The sequence below is a fragment of the Centropristis striata genome, chromosome 16 (genome assembly GCF_030273125.1).
Source record: "Centropristis striata isolate RG_2023a ecotype Rhode Island chromosome 16, C.striata_1.0, whole genome shotgun sequence".
NCBI lineage: Eukaryota > Metazoa > Chordata > Actinopteri > Perciformes > Serranidae > Centropristis > Centropristis striata.
Window position 1 is genome coordinate 6,628,616 of NC_081532.1, and position 23,278 is coordinate 6,651,893.

The 23,278-nt window shown below is 38.8% G+C and overlaps 1 protein-coding gene across 1 annotated transcript; it reads left to right on the forward strand.

Moving 5' to 3' along the window:
- The first annotated feature begins 53 nt into the window (after nt 1–53).
- e2f2 (E2F transcription factor 2) lies at nt 54–22,891 on the forward strand. The gene is made up of 7 exons (XM_059353418.1): nt 54–835; nt 12,653–12,752; nt 14,501–14,720; nt 18,286–18,447; nt 19,517–19,631; nt 19,721–19,919; nt 21,075–22,891. The coding sequence occupies exons 1-7, from the start codon at nt 560–562 to the stop codon at nt 21,350–21,352; spliced, it is 1,350 nt and encodes a 449-aa protein (XP_059209401.1). The 5' UTR covers nt 54–559; the 3' UTR covers nt 21,353–22,891.
- The last annotated feature ends 387 nt before the right edge of the window (nt 22,892–23,278 follow it).

A 23,278-nucleotide genomic window follows, 5' to 3' on the forward strand; every position in this document is an offset into this window, starting at 1 on the left:
TTGGCGGTAAAAAAGCAGTTCTCCCCCAGCTCTAGTCCTGTTGTATGGAGAGCTGAGCTCTGGAGTGGACGGACAGGAGTCACACACCGGGTCGGATTCCGCATCACAGGGACTCACAATAAACTATAAATCTCAAGCTGGAACCTGATCTCAATGAGACCTGGAAGCCTTCTTATACTGGACTTTAAAATACTGGAGGTTTGACATAGATTTATTTATTTAACTGGCAGTTTTCTGTAACCTGTAGTGCAAGTCCCCTCTGTACTTTGTTACGGGACAAAGGGTAATTAACAAAACCGATATTCTGCTGTATTTACTGACGAATATTGTTAGTAAACACCACAGAATTACCTGTTTAACCCATGCATTGTGCATATAATAGTCTGATTTCAGCTGTATGACGTTGCTCTTTTGTTATTATATTTACAGGGTATGAATATACGTTCATAATTAACCTATAGCAGAAGCAACTTGTTAGTAACAGGGAACCGTTACGCAGAGCATTGATCGCTGAGCTACCAGCTTGACCAATCCGGTTAATTATAGTTTACTCAGGAAAATGATGCGGATGCCTAAAGGCGTCTCTCCGGCATCAGGTCGGCCGGTAGTGGGGCTGCCTTGCTCTCAGCAGAAGATGAAGGTCCTGTCCACCGGAGGAGTGAAGACCGAGTTCTTCAGCACCGGACTGTCCAGCCCGCCGATGAGCACGGTACCGGCCGGGTATTTCACCCAGATCTGCAACACAGCCGTGGCCGAACAAAGAGCCAACAGCCTGTATTCAACCCCCCACGGACCAGAGGCTAAACCCATCAGATCATCCTCCGGGAGGCTGCCGGTAAGGAATCAATCAAACACACACAACAAACACTACAAACACTGGTGTGAGACAAAGTGTGTCCAGTAAAGTGAGTTCTGTGGGCGGAATCATGATTTCCATTGGTATGCATGTGTAACATGGGGCACATTCAAATATGTTTTGACGTGATAAGCCACAGAGGAGCCACTGTGACTGCTGCTGCTGCTGGATGTGTATGATGGTGTGTGTCCCCTTTGCCTGCCATGTTAACCCTCTGGAGTCCACCTATTTATTGAAAATACACGTTTTATTTACAGTAATAACTTTATTTATATATGATATGTAGACAAGATGAGAAAGCTAGTTAAAAGAGCAATCATAGGAGCTTTCACAGTGTGCCATTTATGTTTGTAGACCATTTTTAAACTGTGAATTTTCTTTCTACAATGAAAACTATTACTATTATTAATTTACATGCAAATAGACTGTTTTGTAGTTTTATTATTTATTATTTCTGCTGTTCTTGTGTGTATAAATGGTTAAAAAAGGTACTTTTTCATAGACACCTGTGTCTTTTGTTTGTATTTTGGGTTCCTGGCAGCTTTATACTTTGTTAATTGAAATAAAATGAAAAATCTGACTGATAGCCAAGTTTGTGTGGAGAAAAAGGAGCCATGCATGTGATGTAAGGACAGACTGAAAGATGCTAAACAGAGACAGAAATGAACGCATAGGAAGTTGACAAGTTTGAACCAAAATCTCCTGGACTTCAGAGGTTTAAGCTGTGTGACATCTATTCCCGCAGTCCAGCTGTAGCTAGACAAGACCAGACGCTGTGTGTATGTGTGTGTGTGTGAATGTGTATGGTGGTTTTGATGAGAGAGGGGGGGTGGTTGGTAGTGTTTGGAGAGTGTTTGGGGCCCCTCGCATGTGAAAAGGAAGGATGGCTGGCCTCCACAGTGGGAGATAGCTGGGTAGCTTTTACACCATCAAACAATGCCCAGGCTGGTGGCAGACATTAATGTAAACACAGCATTTTACTGTCCTATTAATCACTCCGGGGAGTACAAATCAGCTCCAATTTGTCAAGAAATGTTCCAGAGTCACTATTAACACTTTCTACAGGTGCTGGGAACCCTTGAAAAGGCTTGAATTGTGACAAATGTGGTATTTTAAAGGTTTGAAGAGGGCTTTGATCTTGAATTAAAGTACTGGAACCTGCTTGAAATGAAAGTTATACACGATGCCACGTCGACTTACTTACATTATTCTAATTCAACTTCTTGCAAAACATGATTTTGGCTGTTTATAACACAGAAACATCCAATTTAATGTGATGAATTGGTGAAATAATCCGTACTCTATATACAGTATGTACCGTGTATAAATATGTAATTTACCAAGGGGCTAGAAAAGCTCGAAAGCTCTTTGCTTTGACTTTTAGAAAGTGTTTAGGAAGCCTGGATTTCTATTTGGTCAGCTTTTTTTTAGTGATTACGCCCATATAACAGCTGCTCCAACTGCACCTGTCATTGAGGCCATAGAGGACCTGTGTAACCTGTTCATATCACAGTTGGAAGAAGGTGGAGGTCAGAGGTCACCACTGGACAACTGGTGTGTTTCCTCAGAGCTGGTGTGTGCACGCTCTAGTGAAAGGAGCTCTTAGAAACACTAAAAAACAACATTCTCAACTGCGTGATTTGCTCACGTAAATATAATAATCAATGTGAGGGCTGCTCCTGCCTCCTGTGTTATACAGTATGCTTCCTATTCCTGAAGGATTATTTGAAAAGCTTTATGATCTGAGAGGATTGGATCGCACTCTGCAACGTGTTACAGCTCCACACCTGCTGTTGTTTGTTATATTTGCTCCGTTCTCTCTAACCGGCCAGCCTCGCAGACTTTGAGTTGGTGAACTGCAGTAAGGCTAAAGGGGTGAGGGGTTAGACTGTGTACAGGGTCTCCAAATCTCATGTTAACCCCCTGCCCCCGGAGCCTGTATTCACTAATAGGCCCTTCAAGAGGATTAGCCAGACGTAAGTAAAGTGAGAAATAGGCGACCACCTGGCTTATCACATGCCGAGATGCACTTAATTATTAGTTATTTATGTATTCTTGGATCCATTCATGTCACATGGTGGAATTATGACTTGGAGATGTGTTTTTCCCCTTTTAATCCAGCATAAAGAACATTTCATATGACAGATATAGTCTGCATATGACAGGGTAATATAGAGTGTGTTGGATGTGGGGTGGTAGGGTTTATTACACACACACACACACACACACACACACACACACACACACACACACACACACACACACTGCTGTGCAATCATCATCAGATGGTGACATGTTGCTGATAGGGAGCCGGAGTGCTGAGTGTGTTTTCTCACTGATAGTGGCGTCGTCTATTCTTTCTCTCTGCCGTACATACATACATACAGACTTATAGTTATGTCACGTTTGGATTTGTTATGACCACATAATCTTCTGTTTTTTGGTGATTTGAAGAAAAGCAGGTGTTCTTAGCTGTTATGCACTGTCAGCCGCAATGATTAGCCAAATAATTGTTGTTTGACAGAGAAATAACTTAAGTAATTACTAATTTGTCATGCAGAAATGGCAAAAAGAAATGTTTTCAGCCCCTCAAATATAAGGGATTTCCTGTTTTTTGTTTTTTGTTTTAACTAAAGTCCATAGTCACCCATAAAGTTGTCAATTGTGGTTTCATTTCCATTGTGATATTTTTGAGATTGATTAATAAAGTTATGAGACTTTATCTCTCAAGAATAAATCTCACCATATATCTTTTAAAGACATCACCACCATGGACTTTGAGAAAGTGGGATGGAAATTTTACACTATTTTTCTGGCATTTTATAGACTTAACCATGGGTCACAAACTCGCGGCCCGCGGGCCAATTGCGGCCCTTGTGACGATATTTTGTGGCCCAACCTTGATATGAAAGTTTAATGTGAGTTTTATATGAATGGCACTTTACCCTTAATTACTTATTTTGGTAATTTTGTGTCTTTTTTTAAAATAATTTGTCTTTTTTTTTAATAACTTTGTGTCTTTTTTTGTAATTTTTTGTCTTTTTTTAGTAATTTTGTGTCTTTTTTTGGGCAATTCTGTGTCTTTTTTTTTGTAATTTTGTGTCTTTTGGTAATTCTGTGTATTTTTTGGTCATTTTTTGTCTTTTTTTAAAGTAATTTCATGGTTTTTTTTTTCAGTAATTTTGTGTCTTTTTGGTCATTTTGTGTCTTTTTTTTTCTGTCATTTTGTGTCTTTTTGTTGTCACTTTGATACTGCCTCCAGCGGCCCCCAGGTAATTTGAGTTAGAGACCCCTGGACTAAACAATTAATGGAGAGATGAATTGGTCACTGTGAGAACTTGGTTGAGGTGGCAAAGAGTGATGCACTTTTGAAATGGCACAACAGGTTTCAAAAGTCCCCAAGTCCCATGGTTATGAAACTTCCTCAGCACATTTCAATAAATTAGGCAAACTCTCAATTCTAGGAGGGAGAAGCACCTGAAAGTCTTACAAATAACTTTGAAAAGTATCTTGCTTATGTCAAGAAACATGAAGCTTCGTAATCCCATTTGGTTCCCTTTTCTAAAGGAATGATGTTTCGCTTTTTCCTTCCTTTTTCTACCCTGCCTCAAAACCATCCAAGGTGACAATGGCACAGCTTCCTCTTTTTTCGTCTTGTTTTATGTAAGAAAGCGTTCTTTTTTCTCTCTAGGTTTTTCTGAGCGTGTTCCAGTCTCTAACACAGACCTGAATTTCTAAATTACTGACAGCTGCACCTGCAGTGTTTTTAAGGTCATGTCCTAAATTCGATGATATGTTGTCACCTCCAAAGTCCTTAATTAGATGCAGAACAGAACAGTATCCAAATTAAGATGAGCTTTAGTTTTCAGCCACAGAGCATCACTGCAGCAGCTGGCATCGACTAAAAATACATTCTCTGATTTCACAAAACCTGTTGACAAGTTTTCACTTTACATTAACTTTAAAGGACATCACAATAGAATACCATTACTATGATTGTGTCTGAATGGGGGAAAAACTGTTTAAAAACAACTGGCATGTACATATACACCGCAAAAAGTGGTGTCTAAAAACAAGATAAAAACACAAATCTGAGGGAAATAATCTTGCTGCATGGACAGATAATTTCACTTGACAAGATTTCTTAAAATTAAGATTATTAAATCTAGAAATAAGCATGTTGTACGCTTAAAATAAGAAATTAACTCTTAAAACAAGATGAATTAAAGCTGCAAGCAGCGATGAACTGGCCCGAGCAGAGTGCACTGCAAATTATTTGTTTCTTACCAAGATAAAAAAAAGTTTAGATTTAGAAGTGTTACATAATTTATCTTGTTTTAAGAGTTAATTTCTTATTATAAGCGTTCAACATGCTTTTTTCTAGATTTAACAACCTAATTTAAGAAATCTTATCAAGTGAAATTATCTGTCCATGCAGCAAGATCATTTCCCTCAGATTTAGTGTTTTTGTCTTGTTTTTAGACACACCTTAAAACTAAAGAGTTTCTTCTTATGTTCTTGCTGACACAGCAGCTTGGTTGCAAGTTCAGCCATGGTTCTTTATGTTTACAGGAAGTGTTGCTTCTTCATGTTCAGCTCACTTCCTTCATCTTAAACAACACAACAGCTACCACTGCCTTTTTATCTTTAACTGGGAAACAGGATGCGTAGCTCGCTGTGAAAGCCTTCAACTATGAGACAGTCATGCATGATCCCACGCTTGAAGGTTTAATCACGGGGCTTTCGAAAACACAGAAAAGTTAAACCTCTAAAGTCCAGGAGATTTTGGTTCGAATTTGTCAACTTCCTATGCATTCGTTTCTGTCTCTGTTTAGCATCTTTCAGTCTGTCCTTACATCACATGCATGGCTCCTTATTCTCCACACAAACTTGGCTATCAGTCAGATTTTTCATTTTATTTTAATTAACTTAATATAAAGCCGCCAGGAACCCAAAAATACAAACAAAAGACACAGGTGTCTATGGAAATGTACCTTTTTTAACAATTTATACACACAAAAAACGCAGAAATAATAAATAATAAAACTACAAAACCGTCTATTTGCATGTAAATCAAAAATATTAATAGTTTTCATTGTAGAAAGAAAATTCACAATTTAAAAATGGTCTAGAAACATAAATGGCACTAGGGTTGTCACGATACTAAAATTTTCAAATTGATACCGATACTCAGGACAATATTCGATATCCTCAATACCATTTTCGATACCACAAGGATAAAAACAAAGACCCCAAAATTTAACAGAAATATTGTTATTAATAAGAAAAATGCAACATGTAAAAATTAACAGAACCACAGGTTCAATATTTATAATAAAAGAGGTAATGCAAATACCGATACTCCATACTTTTGAAAATGAGTATCTTATCTGGATACAACATTTTAGTACCTATACTTTTTTGAGTATCGGTACTTTTGACAACCCTAAATGGCACACAGTGAAAGCTCCTACGATTGCTCTTTTAACTAGCTTTCTCAGCTTGTCTACATATGATATTTAAATAAAGTTATTACTGCAAATAAAACATGTATTTTCAATAAATAGATGGACTCCAGAGGGTTAATGTTTGTGTAAATGAAGCTGCAGAGATATCCTCTTTACCTGTTAATCACGCTAGCTGTAGTAAAATGCTGCGTATCAGTGACTGTCATGTGACTTTTAACCAGGGTGTGTGGACTGTTGATAATGTGTCACTCTTGTTTCCTTTCGGATTGATAATGATGTAAATGTGTTACAGGACTCAGGCCTGCCTCCAAAGTCCAGGAAGCTCATTTTGCCTCTATTTGACGGTTACTTTAATCAAATATGGTCCTCAAAGCAAACACATGAATGAGTGTGTCTGTTCCAGATGCAACAGGCGTCATCTACTGCAGCCAAATGGCAACAAGATGCATCTGCATAATGAGCACCAGAAACAATGTCCTGCTTATTCTCTTCTTATGTCACATGTGCGTGATCCCAGATTTTCATGGAATGTGCCCAATCTGCCAAAACTGTATCAGCATTGATATAAACTATATGAAAAACTCTTTCTAAGAAAACCACAGTGGTGGAAACAAGTATTCAGATCCTTTACTTCAGTAAAAGTACTAATACCACACTGTGGAATTCAAAACTTGCTGCTGTAAAAGTATCAGCATCAAAATGTACTTAAAGTAACAAAAGTAAAAGTACTCGTTATGCAGAAAGGACCCTGATTGATGAATATATTCTAAATATATTGTTCGATTTTTATTATTGATGCATTTGTGTAAGCAGCATTTAAATGCTGTCAATGTAGGGCTGATTTTAACTACTTAGTAAACATGTTATAAGGTAAAAAAATATTTAAATGTATTATGTTTTTATGTTAAATCTCAGCCTGAAAAGTAACTAAAGCTGTCAGCTAAATGTAGTGGAGTAAAAAGTACAATATTTGCCTCAAAATGTAGTAAAGTAGAAGTATAAAGTTACATACAATGGAAATACTCAAGTAAAGTAAAAGTACCTCAAAATTATACATAAGTACAGTACTTGAGTAAATGTACTTAGTTACATTACAGTCCCCAGCATGGTCCTTTTATCAGCTGTGTTTTAAAGTGTTTTTACCAGTTTTACTTGTTTTTGAGAACAACTTCTGTGGACTGTGGACTTCTGTTGTGCAAAGTCTCCTTGTTGATAACCATTGAAGGAATCCTAACTGGAAAAAACTGCAATGACATCAATGGTAGAAAGTACAATATTTGCCTCTAAAATGTAGTTAAGTAGAAGTATAAAGTTACATAAAATGGAAATGCTCAAGTAAAGTGCAAGAACCTCAAAATGATACTTGAGTAAATGTACTTAGTGGCTTTCCACCACTGGAAAACCAACATCTTTTCTCAACTTCCAGTGGAGTCTTGAATCACCTAGTGGTTCCAGAGAGCCCCCATTCACTCCGATGATACTTGGGTGTGACATTGGCCACATAACCAACTGTATGCACCCACAATCTCTCTTGTCATGCACCTTGTCTTACCCCAGCCCCGGGCCAGCCCCGGCCCTGCAGCATAAAGCCCTCAATGGGGGGAGTTTTGCATTTCAAAGCCTCCTGCTCCCCCTTTCTCTCCACCCAAATGGCCAGATCCACCCTTCTTTTTTTACCTCTTGAGAGCCACACTGACAATCTCATCATCAGTTGTAGCCATTGTTTATCCATAGACTCTCCGAGGGTGTGGTACTGTTGAGGGGTTTGTGTACAGAGGATGTTTGCAGGCATACCGTAACTTGCCCTCGGCTTGGATGGAATGCAAGTCCTATGCAGCCTGACAGACCAGGTTTGTTGGTTTGAGGAGAGGCCCAACTGTAAAAGTGCTTCACGTGATTGTGACTGTGTGTAAAAAATGCTGTGGAGATTTCACCGCAGCAGCAGCGACGCCAGGAATCAGCCAAAGAATTTACAGCAAACAGAAGAAGCCACGTGGGTGCAACCGGGCAGGCAGATAAAGAGCTAATAGGAGTGTGTTTGGCTCAGGCCTTTCCCATTTCCTCTCACAGCAATTGGCCTAAACAGTGGCTTGCTGCACAATAACTGCATGGGAAGTGATTTTAAAATTGAGGAACACGTGCTTACTATAATAACTAATGCACACAATGTCCAGTTTTCTCAAAAGTCCTTGTCCGGCTATAACTCGACAGACAACAGCCTGTCTTAGTTTCCACTATATGAAACGGTGTTTGCGTAATATGCTTGACTCACCAGAGAAATCCCTCATGCAAAAAAGGGAGCACCCAAACCCCCACCCTCGCCCATACAGCTGCAGGGTGAAACAGTTGGTTCCCTTCTTACAACATGTCACTACGCCTGTAGCTGCGACTTCTAAATTATAGACCTGCAAGCCTGAAACATGTCAGCTTGATCTCTACATTGAGGTCACATAAGTTTAACCTGTTTCTAATGTCAGGGCTGCTCTTTTTATATGCTGGGACTTTAGGTCATTGGACAGTAAAGTAAAAGCAGCCGGATCTTCTCTTTTTAACTACAGCTGTCACTGCTTGTAGACACTACAGCCAGTATGTGATTCCTCTCTGTGACCTCTTGTGTTTGGCAGCTACTGTCAGGACTCAGAGCCAACAAATACACAGCTTTTAATCCCATAAATAAATAGTAAAGTCACCATTTTGTTCAGAGTAGCTGGTCACTGCCCTGACCTGTGTACAGTACAGGCCAAAAGTTTGGACACACACCTACTCATTCAATGCGTTTTTCTTTATTTTCATGACTATTTACATTGTAGATTCTCACTGAATGCATCAAAACTATGAATGAACACATATGGAATTATGTACTTAACAAAAAAAGTGTGAAATAACTGAAAACATGTCTTGTATTTTAGATTCCTCAAAGTAGCCACCCTTTGCTTACTAGAATATAAGACATGTTTTCAGTTATTTCACACTTTTTTGTTAAGTACATAATTCCACATGTGTTCATTAATAGTTTTGATGAATCACAATGTCAATAGTCATGAAAATAAAGGAAACACATGAGATGGCGTGTCCAAACTTTTGGCCTGTACTGTATGTGTGTCTCTGTCCTACTGAAGTTACTGTGGGCCGCCTGTATGCTGGAGGGATTAAAAGCTGCCCTGCCAGCAGCACATACACTTGCTGTGCTTCTCCAGATGTCGCCAGTTAACAGGTGGACATGTCAGGGAGCACACTGGGACAAAAGCAGCCTTCATTATCCCTGAACTCACACAGGCGCATCCACACATGGTTAAGTCAATTCAGCTCTTTTTCCGTCTCTGAAAAGTCACTCGGCTAAACCTATTAGCTAAAGCACTGCGGTGACAAAACGGGATTACTCTTGCCAAGTATTTGTGAAAAGACACGGAGGATAGGCGACTTTTTGAGACAATACAGAGCTGAGAGGATAAGACGGGACACAGTGGTAGATGACTGTGTCCTGTGTTACCTAGAAGTCTGAACCAGATGCTGCAAATTAGCCAGCAGCCTCAGAAACAGCAAGCTGTAATCCCACGCCTCGTTAGCTCAGCCACCAGAGTGTTGTGTGTGTGTGGGCGCACTGTGTGACGAGGAATGAATGCAGATTGACTGCAAAGTTTCTCGTCCATCGTGTCGGAGTTAACTATCAACCGGCAGGAATTCTGCACATTAGGGTGTCGCCACTTTGCACAACTAGTCATTTTTCAGACAGTTGGTCATTTCTCAATCCAGGGAGGGCACCAGGTTCATGTGACTTTCACTTTTGTTGTGTTGGGCCTATGTAGGTCATTGAAAAAAGTAGTGGTCACATGTCCAGGTCCAAAGGTTGTGTGAAGCTGCAGGTCTTAGAATATGATGCATTATAGCATGGGTCTCAAACTTGCGGGATATTTTGTGGCCCTTACCTTGATATGAAAGTTTAATGTGAGTTTTATATGAATGGCACTTTACCGTGTTGTGTGTGGAAGGTTCCTTTAATAACTTTTTTTGGTAATTCTGTGTATTTTTTTTGGTCATTTTATTTCTTTTTTTAAGTAATTTAGTTTTTTCTGTCAATTTGTGTCTTTTTTTGGTCATTTTGTGTCTTAAGTAATTTAGTCTTTTTTTGGTAATTTTGTGTCTTTTGATAATTTTGTGTCTTTTGGTCATTTTCTGTCCTTTTTTTTGGTAATTTTGTGTCTTTTTTAAGTAATTTTGTTTTTTTTTTCTGTCATTTTCTGTCTTGTCTTGTCTTATCCAGCGGCCCCCAGGTAATTTGAGTTTGAGACCCCTGCATTATTGTTAGAACCCCCTATCACACAGAGATTCAGCAATACTGCCATTATGCCGGCTTTGCTTTATAGGCCTAAGACAGGCATGTCCAAACTGTTCCAGAAAGGGCCATGTAGCTGCAGGCACCAGTCATTTAATCAACTGATCTCAAGGTTCAAACAACTGATCAGTAGAATCAGGTTTGTTCTTGATTGGTTCAAACTAAAATCTGCAGCAGCGTGGCCCTTTATGGAATAGTTTGAACATGCCTGGCCTAAGATATAATTGCTTTTCAAATGGTAATTGTCCACATACTTGTCTATGAACTAAAGGTCTTTTATTAGAGGGCACCACAGAAAAGTCAGACCATATAGACATTTTTTTATTTTATTAAGCTTTTATTTAGCCAGGGAAGCTCCCATTGAGATTAAAAGTCTATTTTTGAAAGGAGTCCTGGCCAAGACAGAACAGCAGCACAAACAAAGAACAACACAAAACAAACACACAGATAATATTACAAGAGATAATTGTTTTTTAAAATGTGCACTTTATAGAGCTTTGATTTTTATTTAAAAAGCTACTCCTGCTGTTATAAAGTATTTATGTCCACTTAGATAAACTGTTTCAATAAAACTACTTGTGACATGTCATTTCTGACTTTGACTGAACATTTGCTCTCATTTTGTGATAAAAAATATCGGGATAAATATTGTATATCGATATCCAGCCTAAATATATGGGGATATGACTTTTGGTCCATGTCGCCCAGCCCTACTAGTGTGTATGCATGTAGTCCCGTCATGCTGTAATCAACATCACATAGACATCGTTTACTACCCCCACTGCCGTCTGAATGGTGGAACAACTCTGTCCGAACATGAACATTAACACAACGAAATCCCACTTTTTAAATAGCACATACTGTAGTGCAATTCAATTTTTAAATAGCTCTTTATCTTTGCACCAACACCTCATGGAAGTAGATCAATCCAATACGGATCTTGGATAGTGTGTTTCTGATTTTCTTAGCTCTTTTTTTTTTAAATTTTTTATTTATTTCTCACACCAGCATCATCCTTTTCCATTTGCACTTTTGTAAGTGAACTTAAAACCTGCACTTTGGGTGAACTTCCACTAAAGTCACTTGCCACTTTAGACTCTTGCCTATGTGGGGACGAGCCATGAATGAATGAGTGAATCATGTATGCACTATGTCTTATGTCTTATGTCTTATGTCTTATGTCTATGTCTTATGTCTACGTCTATGTCTGTGGCTTCCTATTTTGTGTGGTGTTTGTCTTGTCTGTTGTATTGTAGAGCACACTGCAGCAAATCCCTAACAACTTCTGTTATATAGCAATTAAAGCATTGAATGAATCTTGAATCTTGATGTGTTCGCATGCAGAATGGCAAGGTGGAATAACAGTGCAACATTCCCGCCTCAAGCAGGCTTGTGAAAGGGGCTCTAGCCTAGTAATCATCTGTTTGTGTGTGTGGTGGAGAGCCTGTTTGTTAAGCTGTGGGGGATAGGGCACGTAGGAAGGCTCGGGAGGGGGAGGAGAGGTCATTGAGCGATTCCAGGGATTTCCTTGCGTTTTGCAGGCAGTGGTTTGGTTTGAGAGACAATCAGCCCCTTTCCCTATCCGCCCCCACAAACACACATACACACAAGTTCAGCCCCTCTTGAAGTGCTGGGGAAAGTGTGACGGGGGTGCTTTGTTCCTGCACTTGAGGGCCGTTGGCACATTTACGACACTTTTCAACGACGTCGTATTTAGCACTTCAACCAGCATTGATGTCACTGTTTCATGGATTGGCTGGACGCGCCCTACACACTTCATTCTCATGATTTAACGTTTCAGATGTCAAGTAGAATGACAGATTGTTTCCAGATTGGTTCCAAAGTGTAGGAGAGAATCCAAGTGGGGAATATGTTCACACTATTTGTTCTTATGATGGCAGAATGATGAGGTCATAGTGAGCGCCTATAAGAATGTAAGAAACACCCTCTTTGCTCCTATATGTTACTAATGTACAGAAACTCTCTGCTCTCTAGGCGAAAAGGAAGCTGGATCTAGAGGACCCCCTTTACCTGCCAGAGTTCCGCACACCAAAAGGCAAAAGCAGCATCGCAGCCAGGATACCAAGTCCGAGGAGTGAGTACACCAACCACCGATCAAATTCAGAGGGGTTTTGTGCTCTAGTAGTGGTATCCGTGGTGATAACATCTCTGCAGTGCTTCTCTCCAAGTCAAATCAAGTCTACAGTACAAAAAGAGAGAGAGTCAATTAGAGAGAGAGACCCTTCCTCCACTGGGAGCAGGAGGCACAATAGGAACAATAAAACAGGAAAATGGCTATTTCGTCAAAAGAAAACAGAAAGTTGTAATATGAAAGCAATATAAAAAGACCAATAAAATACAGTAGGTGCAAAGAGATATGGGACAGGAAGTTGTCTAATTATTTAGCAGTTCTTACAATGGTGCAAGTCCAAAGGACACAAGTAGGGGAGGGGCTGAAATGTAGCTTGAAACTAAAGGCCAACAGGAGCCTCAGGAACTAAAATAAAATAAAAATACAATTATTAAACCAGTAACATATTGTTTGAGATGTATATTTGGCACACAAAAAGTCAACATGTGGGAGACGGGCCAGACATTTAGTGCATCAACTTTTACTGGATTATGATGTTTCCACTCAGCTTTTCTAATGTGATACTTGTCTGACCCCAATTGGGGTCGAGACATGATTTCTGGGGGTCGCCAAATCATTTTGGAAAAAATATAAATGCACAAAATTAATATTAAATGACATAATTTTCACACAGGGAGGTGTTTTAGTTGTTGTCTGCTTCATTATTTGTCCAAAATTTGTCGTATCAGCAGAGTTTCTATGATCTGAACTGTGAGATTCTGTTCAGTGAGCACAGCGGGAAAAATAAACAAACAAAAAGAAAAGAAAAAACTGGAGCGTTGTTGCTTTACCACAGCTGCAGTTTGCTAGCAGCTATAACTGATGCTGGAAAAATGGAGCGATGGCTGCAAAGAAAAGCTCCAGACTGGGTCAGCAGCAGCAGCAGGGGTCAAAGGTCGACCACCAGAAAGCCTAACGCGACCACTAGCCCAGAAACGGAGGGCAGTGGGCCGACACCGGCTAGGCTCCCTAAATATCAGCCCCACTTCTTCAAGTACGGCTTTTAGTGCACGACAAAAAACAAGACAGAATATCCACAGTGTGTCATTTGAAGTGCTGGCAAACGAAAGCTGAAACCAGTAAAACTGAAGAGACGAGAGGGGGGAATCAAAATGTAGCTGTATGGAGTATTAAATTAAAAAGACTGATTTTTCTTTGATTAAAGACAGACTTATTTTGAATTACAGGTACATGTGCTTTTGAAACAAGTTGATGATCATGATGATACATTTAATCGTATGAAGTGTTGAAATACAAATGCAGACTTTGAAAGAATGATGGAGTAGGGAAATGCATCTGTTGAAAAATCAGACTGTAGCAGTAAAACTGAAGATACAAGAGAGGGGGGGGGTCGCAGACAACATGCATGTTAAATTGGGGGTCACGACTCAAAGGTTGAGAACCACTGCGTTAACTTACAATACTTTCAAATCCCTTCTGTTTTGGGGTAACAGAGGTTTGTCACTGTGAGGTGGTATCTGTGGTGTGAAGATGGTTTACAATCAACACTTTGCACCTCTATCTTCTCACACCTTTTACATTCTTGGTAGGACATGCTAGCTGTGGGAGGGATCTGAAAAACTTGCTTATATTGATCTTTACTTACCTCATGATTGCAAAGCTTCTCTGTTAAATATCTAAATGTCTTTGTCTGTCGGTTTTATTTCTCCCTGTTCGCCCTTTCATGTCTTTGTGTGTATTTTTGCTCTCAGCTCCAAAGTCTCCAGGTGAGCGGACGCGGTACGACACCTCTTTGGGCCTGCTGACCAAGAAATTTGTGGGTCTGATCGCTGAGTCTCCTGATGGAGTCCTCGACCTGAACTGGGCCACTGAGGTTCTGGAGGTCCAGAAGAGACGCATCTATGACATCACCAACGTCCTGGAGGGAGTCCAGCTAATCCGGAAGAAGTCAAAGAACAACATCCAGTGGCTGTAAGTTCCATTACTGGACGTCATGTGGATGTGCAGGGCTTTGTAAGCTTTTTACGCATTCTCTAAACCAGTCAGGCCTCAGGACAGGAGCCACTTTTTCCCCTTAGACATCAAGTTGTGACCCAAATTTCTGAAAATTGTTAAACATCCAAATTTATTTAGCAAGAAACCTGGAGCAATACACATGCCTTCATGTACGGTTAAAAACATCAAATAAACTAAAAACAAAGTTCAACAAAAGTTCAACCAGGCCTAAAGGCAGACTGAACTTAAGAGCAGTGGTGGAATGTAACTAAGTACATTTACTCAAGTTTATTTAAGTACAATTTTGAGGTTTTTGTACTTTACTTGAGTATTTCCACATTTGTAACTTTATACTTCTACTCCACTACATTTAGAGGCAAATATTGTACTTTTTACTCCACTACATTTAGCTGACAGCTTTAGTTACTTTTCAGGTCGAGTTTTAATATCCATCCATTCTCATCCGCTTATCTGGGGCCGGGTCGCGGGGGCAGCAGGATAAGCAGGGCATTCCAGGCGCCCCTCTCCCCAGCCACAACCTATATATCAATTTAAAATGATTGCACAGGTTTATTAAGTAAACTACATAACAGTGTATAAAGTAGTTAAATGAGCCCTACCTTGACAGCAGTTATGAATGCATCAATATTAATAATCTAATAATATATTTGGAATATATAAAACAATCTGAGTGGGTTCATTCTGCATAAAGAGTACTTTTACTTTTGATACTTTAAGTACATTTTGATGCTGATACTTTTGTACTATTACTTCAGTAAGTTTTGAATCCAGGACTTTTACTTATAGTGGAGTAATTTCACAGTGTGGTAGTAGTACTTTTACTGAAGTAAAAGATCTGAATACTTCTTCCACCACTGCTTAAAAGTGACTTTTTACGAGTGGCTACCACCATTGCAAGGTTTCGATCTTGTTACATCTGAGTTTTCAACAAATTAAAGTGATGACGCTCAAGTTTCAGGAATCAAAATGTAGCTGTATGGAGTATTAAACTTAAGGAGACAGATCTTTCTTTGATTAAAGACTTATTTTGAATTACAGGTACATGTGCTTTTGAAACAAGTTGATGATCATGATGGTACATTTAACGGTATGAAATGTTGAAATACAAATGCAGACTTTCGTTTTCTTTAGATGAATAAAAAGGCAAACTTATCTTAAATACAGCTTACTGAAAAGCATTTTATGATGAAGGAATAGGGAAATGCATCTGTTGAGAATCAGACTGTAGCTGAATTTCCACAGTGTGAACACTGCAGCAAGTTACATTAAGAAGACAATCAGTAGGTTTACATGACACTTGTAAAAAACGAATTATTGCCTTAATCTGACTATAACTGGACAGCTGCAGTGCATGTAAACGTGTTAGTCCGACTGATGTCGCAGTTCTCCAACTCTGCGCATTAGCCGGTCACACATTAGCTGGTCGCATTAGCCGGTCACACATTAGCTAGTTGCATTAGCCGGTCACACATTAGCTGGTCGCATTAGCCGGTCACACATTAGCTGGTCGCATTAGCCGGTCGCACATTAGCTGGTCGCATTAGCCGGTCGCACATTAGCTGGTCGCATTAGCCGGTCGCACATTAGCTGGTCGCATTAGCCGGTCGCACATTAGCCGGTCGCATTAGCCGGTCGCACATTAGCCGGTCGCATTAGCCGGTCGCACATTAGCCGGTTGCATTAGCCGGTCGCACATTAGCCGGTCGCATTAGCCGGTCTCCAGTCAGTAGCGACGGCAAAAGTGTCAAACTGAGGTCAACTGGAAAGGGCGCCATATTAACCTGCTGAAATGACGCATATCGCCACCCAGTGTTGAGGAGGAGGACACGTTCCCGTCATTTATTCTATTTTCTCAGTTGCATGTAAACTGGGACAAGGACAGAATTCCTATTAGACGCCAATATCGATTTTTAAGCAAAGCTCGACTAAACTGTGTGAGTGTAACGGTGTATAAAAAGTTAAAACCTCAGAGTAGTGTTTGGCAGCACAAATACTGACAGCCACAGTTGAGTCTATAAACACATCCATCAACACATCACATAGAGTTTGTTTGCGTCTGTCAAACAGCCCAGACAAGCCTTTGATGTCTTCCAAAACAACTTCCAAACATTTTTACTCACTGTAAATTGTAGAATTAGCAGCAATGAGGTTCCCACAGAAGAAGTCTGAACAGGGCTAAACACTGAGGGGCCAGTTAGATAAAGGAATCTGTATCCTGTTAATGTAAAGACACACAAAACACTGCGTTAAATATACCATATTCTATAGATTCTTTGTTGAAATGCTACTCCCATTATCTCCATGTTGACCATAGACTGTGTACTGATTAGAATGCATCATACTGAAAAGTGTTGCTCATATATATATATATATATATATTATATTTATTGGTGGAAGAAGTATTCAGATCCTTTACTTCAGTAAAAGTACTAATACCACACTGTGAAATTACTCCACTACAGTAAAAGTCCTGCATTCAAAACTGACTGAAGTAAAAGTATCAGCATCAAAATGTACTTAAAGTATCAAAAGTAAAAGTACTTGTTATGCAGAATGAACCCACTCAGATTGTAATATATATATTCTAAATATATTATTAGATTATTTATATTGATGCATTGATGTCATTTCATTTAATAAAGGTAGGCTCATTTTAACTAATCAATATACTCTGATGCGGTTTAATTAAAAAACAAAAAAAAACAAAGTCAAATCACTTTAAACGTGTCATTTTTTTTATGATAATTCTCGACCTGAAAAGTAACTTTCAGCTTAATATAGGTGAGTAAAAATTACAATATTTGCCTCCAAAATGTAGTGGAGTAGAAGTATAACGTGACAGAAAATGGAAATACTCAAGTAAAGTACAAGTACCTCAAAATTGTTCTTAACAACAGTACTTGAGTAAATTTACTTAGTTACATTCCATCACTGTATATATGGAACAGAAACACTATTAGAACAAAAAAAAACTGAAAATACCTTTCACAAGGCTGTGTTTAGAAGCTGTTGTGTTCTACAACTCACTGCATTTATTCCTCCTTACGCTCAACATATCTGCCCCCTAGTGGCTGTTAGCATGCATTACAACAGTGCAGAACCTCCACTGAACCATGCAGACTTCTCACCAGTGGTAGAAAGTATGAGCCCTACCTTGACATCAGTTATGAATACATCAATATTAATAATCTAATAATATATTTGGAATATATAAAACAATCTGAGTGGGTCCATTCTGCATAACGAGTGCTTTTACTTTTGGTACTTTAAGTACATTTTGATGCTGATACTTTTGTACTTTTACTTCAGTAAGTTTTGAATGCAGGACTTTTACTGTAGTGGAGTAATTTCACAGTGTGGTATTAGTACTTTTACTGAAGTAAAGGATCTGAATACTTCTTCCACCACTGCTGCTCACTATCTATTACACCTGTTTTTGAGTTTTTGTAAGAGCTTCAATTCTTAGTGCAACCACATCATCACATGTTTGGCTTATTTCTGTTGCTGTGTGTTCTGGCAGGGTTGGAGATGTGTTTGAGGGCGGTGCAGGCGGAGGACCGAAGGCCTGCGCTCTGAGGAAAGAGCTGGGAGACCTGGAGAAAGTAGAGAGATCTCTGGATGAACTGATCCAGTCCAGCACGGCACAGCTCAAACAACTCACAGAATATGAAGATAACAAAAGATATCCTTTACATGGTTCATATGGGTGCTTGAAATCCTTGAATTTTAATGTTGAATTTCAAGAAAAGAAGTGCTTGTATTTTGGATTAAGTGCTTGTAAATGCTTGAAATTATTACTGCATTTCTCTGGCAATCTGACTATAGATAACTGAATTTTCTTTTTTTTTTTGTAATTATCTTTTTATTCAGAAATTTCACAACAATTGACAAGTTGACAGTTGTTAGTATAAAAATTGTACAGAGCCAAGGGTTTTGTGTCAATAGCTTCTTGTTCCAAATGTTCATTGTCCATTCCCTTTTAATAATATGAATATGTAAAGAAAAAACAAAAAACAAAGACATACAATTTAACTATTACACTATTACTATTTAACTTACATCCAGAGGGTATGGAGGCAAAAAGTAAATACATAACATGAATAAGTAAATATAAATGTCTGTAGCAGTTGGGTATCATTCAGTTGTATTCATGTCACTGAGATACAGTGGGAGACCCAAAAAAAAGGAAATCAAATAAAAAGTTTGTTCAGCTTGTTACCTTTACAAAATCCGGTCTGATGATATTCGGTCAAGTAAAACCGGAGATAATGTCAAATATATTTTGTAAAAAAATATAGAACTAGATATTCTCCTCATTTTACCTGTTATATGTTATATTTGCAACCTGTGTTCATATTTGCAACATGTACATTTCTGTGTGTGAAACATAATTTTCAAGATCAGATTTTATGTTTTCCTTTGTTTCTTTTGGGCTCAAAAGTTTAAAAAAATTTCCAGATTTTTTTAACGCACATAATAGCCCAAGATTTCAGAGGGTTAAGTGAAATTACCCCTTTTAGTATCGAAGTACTCATCTAAAACATGTCATTTACCACCATTGTAAGGTCCTGGAAAAGCTTGAAAATGGACTTTGAAAGTCCTTGAAAAGTGCTTGAATTTGACCACTGAAAAAGTGTACGAACAATGCTTTACATTTAACTGTACATGGACAAAATATGGTTCTCTTCTGGGTTACACATGCAAACACCTTCATTTCTGCTGCTGTTGTCACCCTTGACCCCCCTCTGTACGTTGGGCTACGTGACGTATCAGGACATCCGCTCCATCGGCAGCCTCAGAGAGGAGACGGTCATCGCCGTCAAGGCTCCCGCTGACACCAAGCTGGAGGTGCCAGACACGGCAGGGGTGAGAAAAAAAGACTTTAAAACAAAAAAAATCCCCAAAAGACAAATAGAATCCATGCAATGACACTAAATGATCCTTTCTCCTTACAGCAAGGGTCGTTACAGATCTATTTAAAGAGTAAGAACGGCCCCATCGAGGTCTACTTGTGTCCAGAGGAGGGGCTTGAAGACGTGAGCCCGGTAAAAAGTGCGATCACCCCTAAAAAGGAGTTCCCTCAACCTCTCTGCCCTCCAACCACAGCCCCGATGGCTCCACCAAGCTACAGCATCAAAGAGGAGCCTGCTGAATGTAAGCTGAGTTTACTAAAGTGCAGCGGTTCCCAAACTTTTTTAGCCGTGCACCCCCTTCTATGTCCCAACCGGGTTGACGCACCCCCAATCCCCCACACCTTCAAAAAAAAAAAAAAAAAAATGCAATAATTTTTATAGCCATATTAAAGGCGGCATGTTTAATCATGCTCAAATGACCAGAACACACATATAATAAAATAATCACCCTCACAACAATGCGCTCTCGCATTTGAATTAATCTGAAACACAGTTTCAATATAATGCAACAAAGTTATGTGCAAGCTTCCACTTTCAAGAGCAAAGAGGATGATGACAGGATCAGAGACAGAAAGCAGATAAGTTGGGAAAATGTTATAATATTTTGAGCCGCGTTGAACAAAAATTGCAGCAAGTTTAAATGAGCGTGGAGCTAAAACAACCCCGTCATCATAACACGGGTTGGAAAAATGGAAGAAGATAACTTCTTCCACGATTCATTTTAAGATTAAGTGCATTTTGAATACCCTGCATTTATTAATTAATTAATATTACAGTTTTTGATTTTACATTTTACAAAGGAAATGTTTATTTGCATGTCTTTATTGTGTGTGGGGGGGAAATGTAATTGTGTAATTATCAGACTGCCATTACATTTTTCTTCTCGCCCACCCCCTAGCGGCAGCACCACACTTTGGGAATTATATTATTATTATATTAAGATCATAACTCATATAGAACAACGTCCTTACTTACTACTAATTAGCAATAATTCTGAGGTGATTGAGGGAAAACTTTTAGTTACTGGTTGTATAATAAGACCATGCAGAATTAGGCATTAATAACTACTTAATAATGACTAATTAAGAGCCAATATGTTACGTATTTGCATGCTAGTAAGCAACTAATTAATGTTGAATATGTGTTCCCTAATCTAAAGTGTTCCCCTTTTTATATTTCTACTTGTTCATACTGTAAATTGTTAATACTTTGTATTTTCTACTTTATTTGCACATACCTCTTATATTTCTAGTTTATACAGCTGTTTTACTATTTATTGTCTTTTTGCTGTCCACTTTGCTGCTATTAAATTAGCGAAATAAGGATAGACAAGCAAAATGCGAAATAATATAAATACCAAATTGAGACTGAACTTGTGCTCTGTCTTTTTCTCCAGCCACCATCTGTGCAGCAGCTCCCTCCTCCTCCTCCTCAGCCTCCACCTCCACCTCCACCCTGCTGGACGTGGAGGGTCTGCTGGGTCTGCCCCCCAGCCTGCTGCAGATCACAGAGGACCAGCTTCCCTGCACCTCCTTCGCCCCGGACCCCAACACCCCCTTCGTCAGCTTCTCTCCACCTCTGGACCACGACGACTACCTCTGGAGCCTGGAGGACAGCGAGGGCGTGTCAGATTTCTTCGACACGTACGACCTGGGAGACCTGTTGAAGAGCTGAGGTGACGGAGGAGGGAAATCTGGGGTGATTAGGGGGAAATATTTAATTAATGCCTTTTTGGAGGTAGAAAATATTACACTATGAAGCCATCACTCTTTGTTTTACCATGCCTGTTTTAATGTCAATGATTCCAAAGGTGGAGTTCCCCCCTTTGTATATTTTAATAAAGTAAAAATAATTTGTATATAGTGTTGTAAAAAAAAAAAAAAAAAAAAAGATCAGATTGGGAGGTTAAGTATAATCTCAAACCGATAGGAAACACTGTTTAAAAAGCAGGGATTGTTTTTCAGATTCTGCTAAAAATGATATTTCAACTCTTACAAACACAGGAGTTATTATGCATATCACATCCCCAGCAACAAAATCAGACGGTGTTTACAGCGACACAACTCAGGGATTCCTTTTTCTTCCTTGTTTCCAAAGTCTAAATGTTTTGTGCCACTCTCTGGCCCGTAGGGGGCAGCCTTGTATTATGTCAGCTTTAACTGCCGTGCAGCTTCACACGATTCAATCACTGGACGGACGTGAGCTAAAGCCACCAAGAACCAAACGCAGGGCGTGTTTCTAAGAGTCCGTCAACATTTAACACTGTTCAAACGAAGCTGTGAATAAAACCGGTCGTCTACGTCTCAAACACGCAGCATCGTGTGAAACCTCATGTGGAAGATGCTCGCGTTGCTTTTCTTCTGCCTTAAGCTTTAAATCGAGCCTTGTTCCTGTGAATTGTGAACATGTATACAATCTCTCTCACTCTCGTTGGTGTGGCAGCTTTATTTCCAGTCCAGGTGCTCCTCTTTTCGTACGAATTTGCTGATTTTTAAAAGATTTTTTTGATTTTAGTAGTGGAAAACTACTATTGTATTTCTGAGGAAATAACCCAAAATAAATTAAATGCAGCATCTGTGTTGCAGGTGTGTGTGTAATTGATGTAATTAAGGTTTAATTAGAGTAGCCCTTTTGCTTTCCTCTTGTTCAGAAATGGTTGCTGATGGAGCAGCCACAGAAACAAGATGGAATTTAATTTTACCGTTGAAAATTTTAAGCCCATGAATTGTGGTGCGACCGTTTGAAATGTCCGAGGTCAGAGGTCAGAGTGGCTGTGACTCTGATCTGTTTAAAGTTTGTATTCCTTTAAGGGTTCTAGACTTTTTGAAATTTGAATTTGATGCTGATGTATTTGTGGCTTTCCCTCTACACTGCAGAGATAAGCTAACTGTCCTGTCCTAACAAAACTTGAAACTGTGTGTTTGTGAGTGGGAGACGGGTGTCACGGTGTGTTTGCGTGTGAGTTTTTATAATGTAGATTAGAGGATGTGAATTCAGAAATTGTAGTTTTTTTTCAATGAGCATTATTTTTTTTGGTATTTGTACATAATTTGTTGTATTTATGCCTATTTTTCCTAAAAAAAATTGAAAGTTGATACTGGCCTTTTTTTATAGAAGGCACAGCTGTTTTTGTATGACATGCAGCACTTAATATTTTGTAATATTGTGTGGTCTGTTTGAAATGATTAAATAAATACTGAAGCCATGGTTTACAATTGGAATTGTGATTGATTTTTTTATTCACTTCCTGTAGAAATTACAGCAGAAACAAAACTGCATTTGATTGTCATGCAACATTGTTTTAACTAGAGGTTTGAATCAGCAGGAGCCCAACGATATGATTTTATCCTGATACTTGAGTCACGATACAATATTATTGTGACACAGAATTACCAAAAAAGACACAAAATTATTTAAAAAGACACAATTGCTAAAAAAAAGACACAAAATTGTTAAAAAAGACACAAAATTATTAAAAAGACACAATTACTAAAAAAAGACACAAAATTGTTAAAAAAAAAAAGACACAAAATTGTTTAAAAAAGACACAAAATTATAAAAAAAAAAAAACAATTATTGAAAAAAAGATTAAATTATTTA